This window comes from Chrysemys picta, chromosome 7, assembly GCF_011386835.1.
Source record: "Chrysemys picta bellii isolate R12L10 chromosome 7, ASM1138683v2, whole genome shotgun sequence".
Taxonomy (NCBI): Eukaryota; Metazoa; Chordata; order Testudines; family Emydidae; genus Chrysemys; species Chrysemys picta.
In genome coordinates, this window is record NC_088797.1 from 11,723,400 (window position 1) to 11,739,275 (window position 15,876).

At 43.3% G+C, this 15,876-nt stretch overlaps 1 protein-coding gene across 2 annotated transcripts in view; it reads right to left on the reverse strand.

Moving 5' to 3' along the window:
- CNTN3 (contactin 3) overlaps positions 1-15,876 on the reverse strand; it is a 238,028-nt gene that overhangs the window by 98,337 nt on the left and 123,815 nt on the right. For both annotated transcript variants that reach the window (XM_005304980.5, XM_005304982.5), the window contains exon 3: positions 2,696-2,788. In XM_005304980.5, coding sequence (XP_005305037.2) covers positions 2,696-2,788 — 93 coding nt within the window. The remainder of the gene's footprint in view (positions 1-2,695; positions 2,789-15,876) is intronic.

Below are 15,876 nucleotides of genomic sequence, written 5' to 3' on the forward strand. Positions count from 1 at the left end.
CTAGAGGTTGGAACACACTTCAAAATCCAGGTAAATCCGTCCACCTTTCCCTTCCCTTTCCCTCAGCCTCAGCTTTCTGTGATTTTTCTTTCTCTCCTCCACATCCAGTTCATACATGGGGGTCCTTTGTCTCTCAAGTTGTTCAAAACAGAATGAAATATACCAGATTCTATATTCTTACATTCCAACACAGAGTGACTCAGACTGGAATTTTAATGAATTTCTCTATGCACCCTCCCATTCACCTCTCAATGGAGTGACATTTTCATGGTCTACAAGCAAGGCTGGAAAGGCAACCAGGTAAACAATTACTATTTGACTCTCGCTAGCAGTGCCCTTGGGATCACTGAAAGGAACTGATCTTGTTCTAATAAGAGGTGAGTGACTCTTCCACTAAATAGTGTGCCCACAAATAAATTTGCATTCAAGCTAAAAGTTAGAGTTTTACGCTATTGCTTTCAGCTAATTAATGGGCCTAGTGCTACTTGTAGTGTCATCAGGAAAGGCTGCCAACATAATACTTACTCTAAGTTTCCAAAGAACATAATCAAAAGGCAGCAAAGTCTTCTATTGTGTTACGAGAGGGTAGTTCAGGAGCAGAAATAAGGGCAATAAACAATGTTTGAGGCTGTGGACTTCTCACTGTAGCAAGAGTGCACATTTTACGTCTTATGAGATGGGTGTCATCTGCCAGTCAATGTGGCAGGTGTTGATTGTCTGACAGGCAGCAATTTAAACAATACTGAATAGAAGTGGGAGACACTAGGCCATTTTATTTCAAAATTTCATATCTGGTTAAATCTGATCCTCGTGACTGATTCACGTGTTGTTTTTGCATCAAGTATGTGTTACATCTGCAGTAAACGTTACATACTCAGTGCCTTGGCAGAGAATCAACTGGGCATGTCAGTGCCATTTCTATACTGAAAGCATGGGAGCAACTGCAGGCCTCCAAGGTGAGAAGAGAGAAGGAGCTGCTTGTTAAGTGTGTGAGTGGGGAAGGCAAAGCCATGGAAACCACTTAACAAGTACCCCCACTCTCATGATGGGGTTTATCCCCCAACACACACACACCAAGCCAGGACATAGAACAGGAGTTGACACATACAGACCCTCAAGCCAGCAGAATGAAAGGGAGAGAGAAGAGAAGTTAAACAGCCCCTTCCTCTCCAGCAGTCAAAAGCCAAGTGAACTTTCTGTCCAGTAGCTGTAGGGGAGCAAAGATACGTGTGTTTGGTGGGGTGGAGGTGTGGGAGAAAAGGGGGAGCAGAATCTCCTTCCCAGAAGTGAAGAGGGTGAAGAGTGAGGGGGCTTGACACTTGGCTACCAAGATGTTCAGAGAGGGAGAGAGGACATTAGTGGCACAGCTGGTTAAGTCAATAAATATCTTCTTGGAATGGACTCCTATAAGAACAGCCATTCTGGGTCAGATCAATGGTCCATTTAGCCTAGTATCCTGAAAGAGGACAATACCAGATGCTTCAAAGGGAATGAACAGACCAGGGCAATTTCAAGTGATCCATCCCTTGTCATCCAATCACAGCTTCTGGCAGCTGCAGATTTAGGGACATCTGGAGCATAGGGTTGCATCCCTGACGATCTTGGCTAATAGTCATTGATAGACCTGTCCTCCATGAACTTATCTAATTCTTTTTTGAACCCAATTATACTTTTGGCCTTCACAACATCCCAAGACAACAAGTTCTACAAGTTGATTGTGGGCTTTTGAAGAAGTCCTTCCTTTTGTTTGTTTTAAACCTCCTGCCTATTAATGTCATCAGGTGACTCGTTGTTCTTGTGTTACATGAAGGGGAAATAACACTTCCCTATAAGCTTTCTCCACACCATTCATGATTTTACAGACCTCTATCATATTCCCCCTGGGTCTTCTCTTTTCTAAGCTGCCGTCCCAGTCTTTTTAACCTCTCGTCATGTGGAAGCTGTTCCATACCACTAATCATTTTTGTTGCCCTTCTCTGCACCTTCTCCAATTCTTATAGATCTTTTTAGAGATGGGGCAACCAGAACTGCACACAGTATTCAAGGCATGGGTGTATTATGGATGCAGATAGTGGCATTATGATATTTTTTATTATCTATTGCTTTCCTAATAGTTCCAACAATGTTCACGATTTGGCTTATAAGCTCTCTGGGACATGCACTGGCATTTCCTGTATGTCTGTGGAGCACCTAGCATGTAGGAGCCCTAACTTGGTTAACCTTCATTGCAACATATATACATATCAAACAATAATCACAAAATAATAATCATAATTGACTAAGTACGTCTAGCTCATAGGAGAAAGATTTTTAAAATCGCAGGCATCTAAAGACCAGTTATAAAGAATGGAAATTATTGCCGAGAGATATATTAAAAATGTCAACTATGGTGTATGTTCTCAGATGTGCATTCAGGTCCTTTAAGGTTTTCAAATGCTTGTTCACCTGGCACTAATATGATAAACATTGTTGTGGGGAATCATTTACTAGCATGGAGTATCCTTACATGGACTAGTCCTCAATTTTTTGGGAAATAGGGATTTCAGGTGGCATATTTATATATGAAACTTCTACTGTAGGGGAATTCTGGTTGGTTACTCTAAGATCCCACAGTGCCGACACCTTTCGTGGAGGGGCTCCAACCTGACATCATTTAACTATGGCAGCAAACAACAGAGCTGCAAACATTTCTTACCTCCAGAATGAGGCGGTGGTCTGCAAAGCAGCACAACTCCTTGACCTTCTCGAACAGACACTGCAATTCTTTTAGTTTTAAAGGTTTCAAGATCTGTTTTTGAAAGAAAAGAGAAGTGCGTATCAGTACACATACAATGACAGAAGAATACATTCATAGAGGGCCCAGGTCTGTGATTCTTGTGCAGGACAAGCAGCAATTTACTAGACAAATTAGTTGCACTGACTTCAGTGGACTACTCAGTATAAGCAACTGAGTAAGGATGACAATGAGGATCGGAATTATTTATGCAGATATATGACTAAATAGATACCGAACCTGAATCTGATTTCACTGATGCTGGGTTTAAACCAGCATAACTCAGTCAACTCCAATGGTGTTACTACTGTAACTTGGGTTAGAATCAGGTCTCTAATTTGCTGCTATTTGGTAACTAGAGTTTCATCTGAAATGAAGCATTTGATATTTGGGAATAATATTAAGGATCTGATTTGAATGTCCTCTGATCACCAATAAATTCATACGCAATAGCCAATAGTTGTTCAGAAAAAGATAGTTACCTTTTCCGTAACTGGTTTTCTTCGAAATGTGCTGCTCATGTCTATTCCACAATAGGTGTGCGTCCTTGCCATGTGCACCGGTGCCGGAAGTTTTTCCCCTAGCAATACCCGTAGGGGGGGACCGCCCCTGCGACCCCTGGAGTGACGCCTGATTGGCGCAGCATAAGGGGAGCTGCGCGCTCTCCCCACCCTCAGTTCCTTCTTGCCAGACCACTCTGACAGAGGGGAAGGAGGGTGGGATGTGGAATAGACAAGAGCAACACATCTCGAAGAACACCAGTTACGGAAAAGGTACCTGTCTTTTCTTCTTCGAGTGATTGTTCATGTGTATACCACAATAGGTAATTCCAAGGTGGTGCACGTGGACAGGAGGAGTGCCATGTGATCCCTTACCTGCGACCAGGAGATGCCCTTGACAAGCCAATCGTCCAGACAGGGGAATATCTGGATGCTCCGCCGTCTGTGGTAGGCCGCTACCACCGACATGCATTTAGTAAACATCCTGGGGGCAATGGACAGACCAAACGGGAGGACTGTGAATTGATAATGATTCTGTCCCACCATGAAACGGAGGAAGCGTCTGTGCCCCTCAAATACGTGGATGTGGAAGTATGCGTCATGTAGATCGAGGGCAGCATACCAGTCCCCAGGATCCAGGGAGGGGATGATGGAGGCTAGGGAGACCATGCAGAACTTGAGCTTCACCATGTATTGGTTCAGACCTCAGAGGTCCAGGACAGGCCTGAGTCCCCCGCTTTGGCCTTCGAGATAAGGAAATAACGGGAGTAATACCTCCTTGCCCATGAACTCCTCGGGCACCGCCTCTATGGCTCCTAGTCTCTCCTGCTCAAGCAGAGCTTCGTGCGAGAGGTCCCCCAGGAGGAACGGGGGCGGGGGGTGGTTGGGCAGGGAGGAAGTAAACTGGAAGGTGTAACCCCAGGAGATGGTGTTGAGGACCCATTGGTCCGAGGTTAGGCGCGACCATTCCAGGAGGAAATCACACAACCGGTTGGAGAAGGGAAGCTTTATTGGGGGTGGATCCCTGATGAGGACTAGTGGGGTGCCCCTGAGCGTCCCATCAAAAACGCCTTTTCCCCATCTGCTTACCCTTGGAGGACCCAGGCTGGGAGGCAGGCTGAGAATGCTTCTGAGGGCGTTTCTTATAGTCCCACTGCTTCCTATGGGCGGCCTTGTACTTCGGGAGGGCGGACTGGGCGGGAGTCTGCTGCGGCTTGAATTTAGGTTTTGCCAGAGCTGGGACATAGAGGCCCAGAGTCTGGAGGGTCGTGCGGGAGTCTTTCATTTCATGCAGCCTTGTATCTGTTTCCTCCACAAACAGAGCTTTCCCATCAAACGGGAGATCCTGCATGGAAGACTGCGCCTCGCTGGACAGCCCAGAAAGCAGGAGCCATGGCGCCCGTCTCATGGACACCGCAGAAGCTATTGATCATGCGGCCATGTCCGCAGCATCCGAGGCTGCCTGCAGGGACCCCCTAGTGGCTGCTGCCCCTTGTTCCACTTGTGCCTTAAACTCTTTCCTATCACACTCCTGGACAGAGTCCTCAAACTTAGGCAGGGAGCCCCACAGACTGAATTCGTACCGGACCAGGAGAACCTGATGGTTCACCACTCTTAACTGGAAGCTCAAAGATGAATAAATTTTCCTTCCGAAAGAGTCTAGTCTCCGAGAGTCTTTGTTCTTTGGGGTCAGGGCTGGCTGACCCTGCCATTCCCTATGGTAGACCGACTCAACCACCAAGGAGTTGGGCGCTGGGTGGGTATACAAGTACTAGTGCCCCTTAGCGGGTACAAAGTACTTATGTTCCGCCTTTTTAGAGATGGGGGCCAACGAGGCCGTTGCTTGCCACAAGGCATTTGAAATCTTAGCCACCCGTCATGGAGCGGCAAGGCTACCCTACCTGGTGCCGATGGGGACAACACGTTAAAAAGGGAATCTGAGGGCTCCTCCATCTCTTCTGTCTGGAGGTGTAGGCTTGCTGACACCCTTTTTAAGAGTTCTTGGTGGGCCCTAAAGTCCTCCTGTGGGACGCAGGGGGGCGGGGCCGAAATCGCCTCCTCTGGGTGGGGCAAAGAGGCCAGTGCGGTGCTCTGGGTGTCGGCCGGCACTGGAGGGTCCACCAGTTGGTTGGACTCCGGGCACGATGCCGAGTACGTATGTCCCACCGACTTCTTTCTCTGGTCGATGGTAGCGGAGAGTCGCCGCGTACCGATGCCATGGAGCCGGGTACCGGTTCAGAACAGTGTGCCGAGGTCGGGGTCAGCGCCGACTCCATCAGGATGGCTTGGAGCCTAATGTCCCTTTCTCTTTTGGTCCGAGACTTAAACGACTTGCAAATCTTGCACCTTTCGTTGATATGGGTTTCTCCCAAGCAGTGCAAACAATCTGCGCGCGGGTCACTTCTTGCCATAGAACACCTACAAGAGCTGCACGACTTAAATCCCAGGGCGCGGGGCATGCCCCGGCCTGGGTTCACTGGCTAACTAAACTAACTAAACAGCTAACTAACTACAGGTACTAACACCGAACGAATGAACAGTTCTGGGGACAAGCTGCAGCAAAGCTGGAACAGAGCAGTTCCGACGCATCTTCACTGGCGGCAAGAAGGAACTGAGGGTGGGGGGAGCATGCATCTTCCTTATACTTTGCCAGGCAGGTGCCACTCCAGGTGTCGCAGGGGCACTCCCCCCCTACAGGTACTGCTAGGGGAAAAACTTCCAGCACCGGTGCACGTGGTGAGCATGCACACCTATTGTGGAATACACATGAGCAATCACTCGAAGAAGAACTGGAGGATGTCTTTTTGATACTACTGACCTTACTCAGGCAAAATTAGCTTTGAAGTTCATGGTAGTTTGTTTAAGTAAGGACACCAGAACTGGGTCTCAGTATATTGGGCTGGATTCTCCACTGCCTTGTACCTTGTACAGTCATTTAAATATCTGTACAAAGTGGGTGTAAAATGCTGCTAACTCGGTGCATAAATGCAGAATTCCAGATCAAGAACATTTTATACCCACTTTGCAATGGTGTAAATGATGACACAAGGTCCAATGGACAGTCAGGCCCTGTTAAATCTATCTGTGATGCCAGAAACAGCCGTAAATATAAGCTGACAATTTGGTACTCCATCCTAAAAAAAATAAAAAAGAAAGAAAGAAGTCCTCCCCCCGTAAACTCTAAATAATCTTAAAGCAAATCTTTCAAACGCAAACTTGCAGAGACATCACCACTGGATTTTGAAAACAGAGCTCACAGTGGATGGCAGTTTTCCTCCAGTACAATCTGAGATCTGCTCTCAAGATACTCATTTGAGTGTTATTTACAATAATGAAGAACTGAAGTACACATTTACAAATGAATAGGCCAAACAGAAGTCAATCCAGAGAGCTATCGGTGGAATCAGCTAGGAGGGGAAAAAGATTTGTTTACAACTTTGGAAAAGGGACAGGCACAAAAGTTATCATGTACAGATGTTCGATGATGTGCACAAAGGACTGTTTAAAATCTTTGCAGCCAAGCATAATAAAAATAGTGAGTTGACCAACAATAGCTATTTTCCAGTGTAATTTATATGTAACATTAAAAAGCAACAACAGATGTTCACCCAATAAGACCACAACTACAGTAATTATGCATTTCAATGCCTCATTTTTTAAAAAAACTGTTGCTTAATGCAACAGTAATAATGTACTTTTCCTTATTCATATTATTATTCTTTAAACAATTTAAAAACTCTAAAAATCAAACTGAAAGAGAAAACATCTGTGAGTGCTTAAGGGCCTATTAATGTACGAACCTGACCATCTCTCTCTTTTCATATCAGCGTGACATTGTATTCTCACTGGGGCAGAGTCAGTCACTTTACAGGCAGATTGGTTTCACTCATACTTGCCAGACCTGACACTTGTCACTGATATGGGTCTCATCCAGTGACTCTCAGATACTTTGGGAGCACAACACATATGGACACATATGTGACACTGCACCCAATATTCTTCATAGAGATGTTATTATATGATATGATTATGGCATAATTCTGATGTACTTCACACAAGATAGGTCATGTGAGATATCATTGGAAAGGTTATGATTTACTGAATATGGTTATCCTATTTGTATGCATGTATCTTTTCTGTATCTGAAGTTAGGAATATTGACTATATATCTGTATTTCAAATGTGTTTACACCTGGGGAATGCCCACTAGGCACAATGCACTCCTTCCAGATGGCTGGCTGGGAAGGGCCCATTCAGATTAAAGGGCCATTAGAGAAAACAATAGGCCTTAGAAGTAGTTTATCTCCCACCAGGAGTGGGGGCCTAATGGGGGGGGGGCTTCCTGAGGATGCTACAAACAGCCTCTGACTCATTGCTGCTATGACACTACAAGCACATGTGATCAGGTCACCTGGTGCTGGACTCCATCTTGGGATACCAGTATTTTTCCACTGACTGGTGTGGGAACCAAGCTTTGAAACAAAGGGTTCCCGCCATACACAAAAGCTATATAAGGCAGGGGAGTGACATCATCAGGGTTCTCCACTGACTCTGACACTGACTCTTGGAAACACCAAAGGAACAAAAACTGAATTGGACGGAAGTGCTAGACCCGGGCTAAAGGAATTTTTAGCCTGTGAATGAAACACCTGGGGATTCCAAGCTGTAAATTAGTGCAGCTTGCCCCTTAGGAGCCTGCAGCCTGCTTGCCTCATCATTTAGGGAGAGAATTTGCTATTCATATCTGTTCTATGTAGTATATTAAGCTTAGTTTGCATGTTTTGTTTATTTGCTAGGTAATCTGCTTTGATCTGTTTGCTATCTCTTATAATCACTTAAAATCTACCATTTGTAGTTAATAAATTTGTTTTTGCTTTGTCTAAAACCAGTTTGTGTGTAAATCATAACTTGGGGCAGAAAGCTGTTGTATATTTCCTCTCTACATTGGGGGGGGGGGAATTTCACGAGTTTACGCTGTACACTTCTCTGTGCAGCGCAAGACGTTATAATTTTGGGTTTACACTCCAGAGAGGAGTGCGTGCCTTAGGAACCGGGAGGTGCCCTAACTGTGCCTCCCCATGCAGAGCTGATCACAGCATCTGTATGTAACTGCAGCTGGGTGTGTCCCTACCTGTATGTGTGCTGGTGAAGTGCAGGCTGGAGCCTGGAATCGGGCTTGGCAGCCTGGTCACAGCAATACAGTGTAAATGGAGCCTAGGCTGGTGGGTCGGGGGGGACTCAGTGGTACCCCAGTTGCAGGTGGCACCATGGGGGGAACCCATCACCATGTGTTTTTACAACTGTCCTCAGGAGGAAGATCCTGTGGTTAAGATACATGAGAGGGGCTCAGGAACTGGGTTGTACTCCCAGCTTTGCCACAGAATGTGTGTGTGAATGTGGATGAATCACTGAGGCCCAAATTCTCAGAAGAATCAAGTAATTTTTGTTACTCCAGTTGTATTCACACAGGGCCTGATGTTCAGCGGTACTGAGCACCTATAACTCTGATTTATTCCAATGGGAACTCAAAGGAAGCTCCCAAGCCCTTCGATCTCAGATCCTCCAATGTTTCTGTCTGGTGGTCCCTTCCCCACCTCCCCCAGTGTGGCAGCACAACTCATTAGCCACCCTAACATTCTTGCACCTTTACTCCTTACACAAAGAAGGGACAAGATGGAGTGAAAGTTAATAAGAGACCCCACGCTGAGATTCCAGATACTAGGAGCAGATCCCCAGTACTAGGAACAGAGTCTGACCTGGATGGCTCCAGTGCTGGTGCTAGCACCGACTCCATAAGAAGCCCCCGGAGATGTAGGTCTCGCTTCTTCATTGTCCGAGGTTTGAACCCCTTGCACACCCGACACTTGTCACTGATATGGGTCTCATCCAGGCACCTCAGACAGTTACTATGAGTATTGTTGATGGGCATAGTTTTTTTTTGCAGCGATCACAGGGTTTGAAGCCTGGGGATTGGGGCATGCCCCGTCCCTAGGCTGAGTCCCATCTGGGACTAACTAACTAACTACACTGAGGGAAACTACTAACAACTTTTAACTATTTACAGAGAAAAGTTCATCTTAATGGATTAAGAATGAGAAGGCTTGCCAACACAAGAAATGTTCCAGCACTGTCACTGGCGGTAAGAAGGAACTGAGGGTGGGGGCAGCCGGAAGCATCCCTTACATTGCGTCATACGGGCACCACTCCAGAGGGTGCCAGAGCCGGTCCCCTATGGATACTGCTGAGAAAAAAACTTCCAGCACCTACAATAGAATGGGTGTGAGCAAGCACTCAAAGAAGAATTGAGAATTCACAGAAGACACAGACAGACTGACAGGCAAAGAGACAGACAACAGAAGGAGCAGCTGAAAACATGGTGTCTGACCTGCCAAGATACCTGAAGAGAGGTTTTCTGGTCAGGAGAGGTTCTTAAATAAAGTAAAGAATTACACAGAAGAGTCACACATTCTAATGGAAAAGCTATTTTCACTCAATACCAGGAAATTCTCAACCTCAGATTTAGACAACAAACACTAGTTAATCACCTAGTCTTAGAAATGGCATCAGTGAATTTCTTTATAAATCTTTAGATTCTCCTTTGCAAATTGACATCAGACAAAAAGTGCAAGTCAAGTAATAATTAAAAACTACCACATGAAATAAATGTTAAAATGAGCATTATTGTAATGTATGCAGTGTAGCTGTAGCCATGGCAGTCCTCGGATATTAGAGAGACAAGGTGGATGAGGTAATGTCTTTTATTCTGTTGGTGAGAGACAAACTTTCGAGCTACACAGACCTGACAGAGAGCTCTCTCAAGCTTGTCTCACTCACCAACAGAAGTTGGTCCAATAAGAGATATTACCTCACTCACCTTGTCTCGCCATTATTGTAATGCACTTAAAGCCCAAATCTCTGAATTTGGGAAACATTCCCCGTGATTATGAGAGAGACTGATCTCAGTTACACTAGAATCAGTTCAGAGTGCAACCAAGATCAAAATCTGGCCCCGTTCTGTGGAATAAGAGGATACGTTTCTATAAAGACAACATCCCTGATCATTCTAATAGCGAGTGTTATAACAACTCCTAACCCCAGTGGGCTATTATGTGATTTAAAAATATATATATAAATAAGATGCAGTTCATTAGTTTTGGTCTCTCTCCAACATTAAACATATTATAACATATCAAAAAAATCACCCTTTTTAGCACTCAGAAAAGATAAGAGGGAAAAATAATCTCCTTTATTTTTGCTGTCTTGTAATTGCAACATTCTGGACATTTTTAAGCTTCATGTACCTTCCTGAAATCGTAATTTGTTTCTGGAAAAGGGGATATATTTTTGGACAGATGAACCATTGCATATCAAGGGTTGGTAGTAATACCCTTATGATGCAGATATTGTTTGTAAATCTGGGGTCAGGTAAGGAGAATGTTGGAGATTACATTATTCTTATATTAAATTGTGAATTGCATGTTCAGAAGTAGGTTACTTTGTAAGGGAGTCTCTCTTAACAGAGGCTTTGTCAGTGCTGAGAATATAAATTCGCAGAAAAGAAGAATTCTTGAATTAAAAAAAAATAATCTTAAAGATGATATAGAACTTGAGGAAAAGCCCTAAAGATATGTGTTTAGAATTAATTGCATTATACACAGGGCCAGAACCTCTATTAAAATGCACAGGACTGTTGTCAGAGGCTAACCGGTCACTTGACATTTCCTCTGAGCAAGTCAGTTACCCAGTGGAGCCGTGTCCTCTTCACGTTGCTGCACACTTGCTCACCTGCTGCATCAACGTTTGAGGGAAAGGAGGGCTATGTGGGTGGAGAGTGAATACATCCAGGGAGGTATTGGCAAAAGTAAAATAATCCACATGCTACAATCCCAAACCAGCTGTTCCACAGCTATTTGGGAGTCCAACTATTATGTCACCTTCAGACCAGGAATCTCTGTTTGGACACTGCTGCTCTATCAGTGCTGGTCAGGAAAAGCTGAGAAGCCTGTGGTTACAGGGGAGAACAAGAGTTGTCAAAGGAAGAAATGTCACTGATGAGCAGCGGGCAGAAATGCATCTGTCACAGAGCCTACTAATCCTTCTCAGTGTGCCATGGAAGCAGTGGATACAGCTACCCAGGCCCCCTAGTCCAGGACCCTTTGATGGCAGCCTTTCTTGACAAGCTCTGAGGAAGAGAGATTTGCTAACCATTCTTACACACAAAAACTACGTTAAAGTAATGTTAAAGCTACAAAGTCGATCATTCAGAAGTAGGAAATATCATAATTAAGGCTACTTGTGCAACCTTAATTTGGCCTCCTTCTACCTTTGGCCCCTGCTGCCTGTCCCTGTTTCTCTCCATTCCCACCTGTGGCATCTCATCCCCACTCCCAGTCTCCTGCTCTGGGCTGTCTGAGTCCCAGATGTCCCCTCATCCCAGCTCCCAGTCGCAGTACCAGTCTCCTCTTGGGCTTCTCACCTCGTCAGTAGCAGTCTCTCGTACCTCAATCTACTCCCTCCATCCTCCCAGTCTGGTTCTTGTTACCTCTGCATTCCAGTCAGGCTTTTTCTTCTTTTCTCCTCCATGTTGCCTGGACACCAGCAATGGAAGAAGCTGAGAACACACACAGAGCCAGTTTTCCTAGTCTCAGTTCCTCTGCCCCATGCCAGAGCAGCTCCTGGCTGCCAGTAGAGGCAATTTCAGAGGAAGTCCTGTTAAGTGCTTGCACTCCCGGGTTGGAGCATGCTCTTTGCAAACAGAATCTCTGGCAAATTTAGCTGCCAAACTCTCTCAAACTGCAAACTGAGATTTTTTTCAACAGCTTACAACTTGGCCAAATTTGGGCATTTTTTCACAAGACCAACAAATGGCACAATCCTGATACAAAGCCCACCCCTCCATGCCAAATGTTAAGGCCATGTTCCAAAGCATGGAGGTACTAAAATTTCTCAACAAAAAGACAGAAAAAATTTTCAGCATGGCAGAAAAAAGTTTCATTTTCTGTAACTGCAGAATTATTTTTTGCTGAAAATTTTCCCAACAAATTCAGCCAGAAGTAGACACCCAGCACGGGAAATTTCAGCCCAGTTAAAATTTGGCCAAGTTATAAGCATCTCAAAACAGGATCTTATAATGGCGAAGTGTCGGGTCCTCTTAACTACAATTTCTGCCTATAATGGTTGACATGGTTTGACTCCAGCTGTTACCCATCATTTAGGGATACATTTCTCAGGAATAACTAAATTAACTGACCTTGGGCCCAAATGACTAATGTGGTATAAGGGAAAAAAACCTTACATGTGTGCCATTCACTATCAGCTACAGGTATTGGACTGGAGTGCACTGTATCTGAGCCAGGTAACATGCTGCTTGCCCACCTCCTGCAGTTGCCAATGCCCTCTGACAAACAGATAAGAGCAGGGAAAGGGCTTGCTAAAAGGAAGGAAAAAAAAATGTTTCATTCGCAGAAGTCTAAGCCCTGATTTTTTCTTAAACAATGAGATCAGGTCCAAAACGGTGTTTCATCTTGGATGGTACACCTGTTACTAAACAGAAACAAGTGTATATTTGTATACACCACTTTTGAAATGGTCATCTCCTGATGGAATACAATGAAATACACAGTTCTAAATTAAACCTGTGCTTGGAGGAATATAATCGTCTTTGACCTTGTTTATGTATTATCGCAGAGCAGCAGAGACCACCTTAATGTTGCAAAAAGCAGAGAAATTCTAATTTTTCAGTTACTTGATGACTTTTCTTTCACAGAGTGAAATTTTCCAGGCTTGGTCTCGGTCTAAATCATGTTTTGGGTTTTTTTATTTTATTTCAGAGAAAGTGGTTCAGCCAATTTTGAGTAGGAGGTAAGTAAAATGCTTGGTTGAAAAACAGAGTGCTTGAACTGGATAATTTGCAAATAAAAAGAACAGTTTTATTGCCTTTTTATTGCCTGTAAAATTGAAGTAAGTTTAAAATTAATAACAATCAAGGTAAGGAAAGAGATATACACTTTTCTGGCTTCCAAAACAGCACTTTCCCTTCTTTCTCAATGGTAATATATACACTTTTCATTTGCTTTAGCACCCAATACTTAAACTTATATCACTTAGAATACACATGCCATTTTAATAAAATGGTGTGAGAACATGGAATTCAGCTTTTTGGAAGAGTTTCTTACTCTGCATGAAAAGGAATGCATCAATCAAATGTGTTCTTGTAAAATAAAGCATAAATAGTAAGCATATAAGATCACATATTCCACTGGCTTCCCTCTATTTAGTAAAGTAGGAGTTTAAGTCCTAAGTACATTGCTCAGAAACTGTTGCCAAATATCAAGTTGACCTAAGAAGAGCATAACAATCATTTTCATTGCCTTTACTCGGGGAATAACTGCTTATCTGCTTTGGAAAGTAGAGCATTAAAAAGTTCATGTGATATGGTTACCCATGATTGTTAAATGACACTGATTTGTGAAGAGGGAGGGTGAAGGAAATCAATAATATACTACAACATGTGAAACATCCTATACAAGAAAAAAGCAGATATATTGCCTATTTTTCCTTCTTCTTCTTCTCCTTGACATGTGACCAGCTGGAAAGGTACCAAAAGCAATGCAACACTAGTATCCTGCCCAGTGCTACTAATCAAATGGAAATCTCTTACAGAATGTGTGGCCTATGATGTAAAGGAATAATATTGTGTAGTAACTAATCACAAGTAATTCTATTATGGTCATCTTGGATGTATGGTCACAAATCCAAATTTGTGTGTGAAGCAACAAGTACCCACAGTTACTGGGCATACGACAATATCTCCAATGTTTTTGAAAATGAAACTGTTATTCTTAGCAACCCAGATTACCAGGATCTCATTAAACAAAGTACTCCAGTGCTTCATGCATATATGCCATTAACTTTCCTGCTAAAACAATTGTTAAAGAGAAAAGAATCACAATTAATTAAAATTAGGAATGACATAAATAAGGCAAACCAAGCACTGTCTGAAATTTTGGACGGTAGCAGCTCATATAAGGTATTCACTCTACCAAGAGGGATGAAAATTGGATGGAAAAAATGAATGCTTGTCCACAATATTATCACTATGTGTACTACTGCATTAATCATTGCTGGATACTGTCGTGTAATATGTATGTGACAGGCCTCTTATTATATAATCATCAATGATAATGAGATAACACTCACCCTGTCAAGGCGGGGAATGTAGTCAAAGATTTTAGTTTAGTATCCATTTATTGTGTGATGTTATGAGCAATCAATTTGTTATGTTACATATATCCATTGTATGGTAATTAGAGTTAATTTGTAGGATTATAAAAGTATAAAACTAATCAGTATTTAGAGGAACCAAGTATTTGACATGAGTAAGACAAGCTGAAATGCAAGATCTGTAGGTTGAGGCCTGCAAGACTTTAGCTTAACTATTTTAGGCGTTGGAGACAAGAAACGATGACATAAGTGACCAAGAAATAACCTGATGCCCTAAGATTATGGGAAAAGAGGTACCAACTGGTAAAATTGCACAAAATTACCCAGAAGATTAATATTAGATCATAAAAATACTGTAAAGGTGCACCTGTCTCAGACATGTGTCTTACTCATGGGATACAGGTTGTATCAATGCTAATGAGAACAAAGGGAACTTACACAGGCTATAGAAAATTGGGGTCCCTTAAGTTTCCAGGGGACACAGACCAATAAGAAAAAAGAGGGTGGACGCTTTTATGGACACGTGCAGAATGTAGGTGTAGATAGAATCACAGTATGGGAAAACTGAGCTCCTTCTGGGAGACTCCAGCAGGAACCATCCCTCTACTGATGATCAAACCATGAGAGACCCATCAGACCCTACCCTGTTAAGACTGTGAATATAACTATATTTGTAACTTGTGCATAGGTCTGTATAGAATTTCTATATGCTTGGGCAATCATAACTTTAATAAAACAGACTAGACTTTGTACTGGTGAATGTATGTCACGTAACTACCCTTGGTCTTTATGTGTTCCTAGAGACTCTAACTCTGAAGCAAGTAGCAGAGGTGACTATCACTCTGTTAAGCTTGAAACCGTAGCCGCCAGAGCTGAACCCATGGTGGTGTAAAACCACATTACATAATTCACTTTAAATAAAATAAAAGGCTACAGACATCTGTTCAGGAGGGGAAGGGGGAAAGCTTTTAATCTGCGAAAAAAATGTCTGCTAGTTCCCTTAAGCTACCTTCTGAAATATTCTGGTTTTCACAAATTTCTGCTTACGAGAGAGAGCAAATGGATGATACAACATACCTACTATCCTGTCTTTGTTCAGTGAAGCCGGATAATGCTGTACATGAGAAATCCTGAGACTTTTGCTCTTTAATTATGAAGCAGCTTCAGAAATTTGGTTCAGTTTAGCTTTCTGACTGGCTGAGAATACCAAGCAATATCCCCGCGCTATCCGGGCAGAAAAACACATGTGCCAATAGTTCTCCATAAATATATATCCATATGTAAATTCCATTGCATACCAGCAGTAGGACTTTTTAGGCAGTTCATTTCTGGCTGATTATTGTATTGTACTGATGACTGAAGATACACTAACTTCTCCCA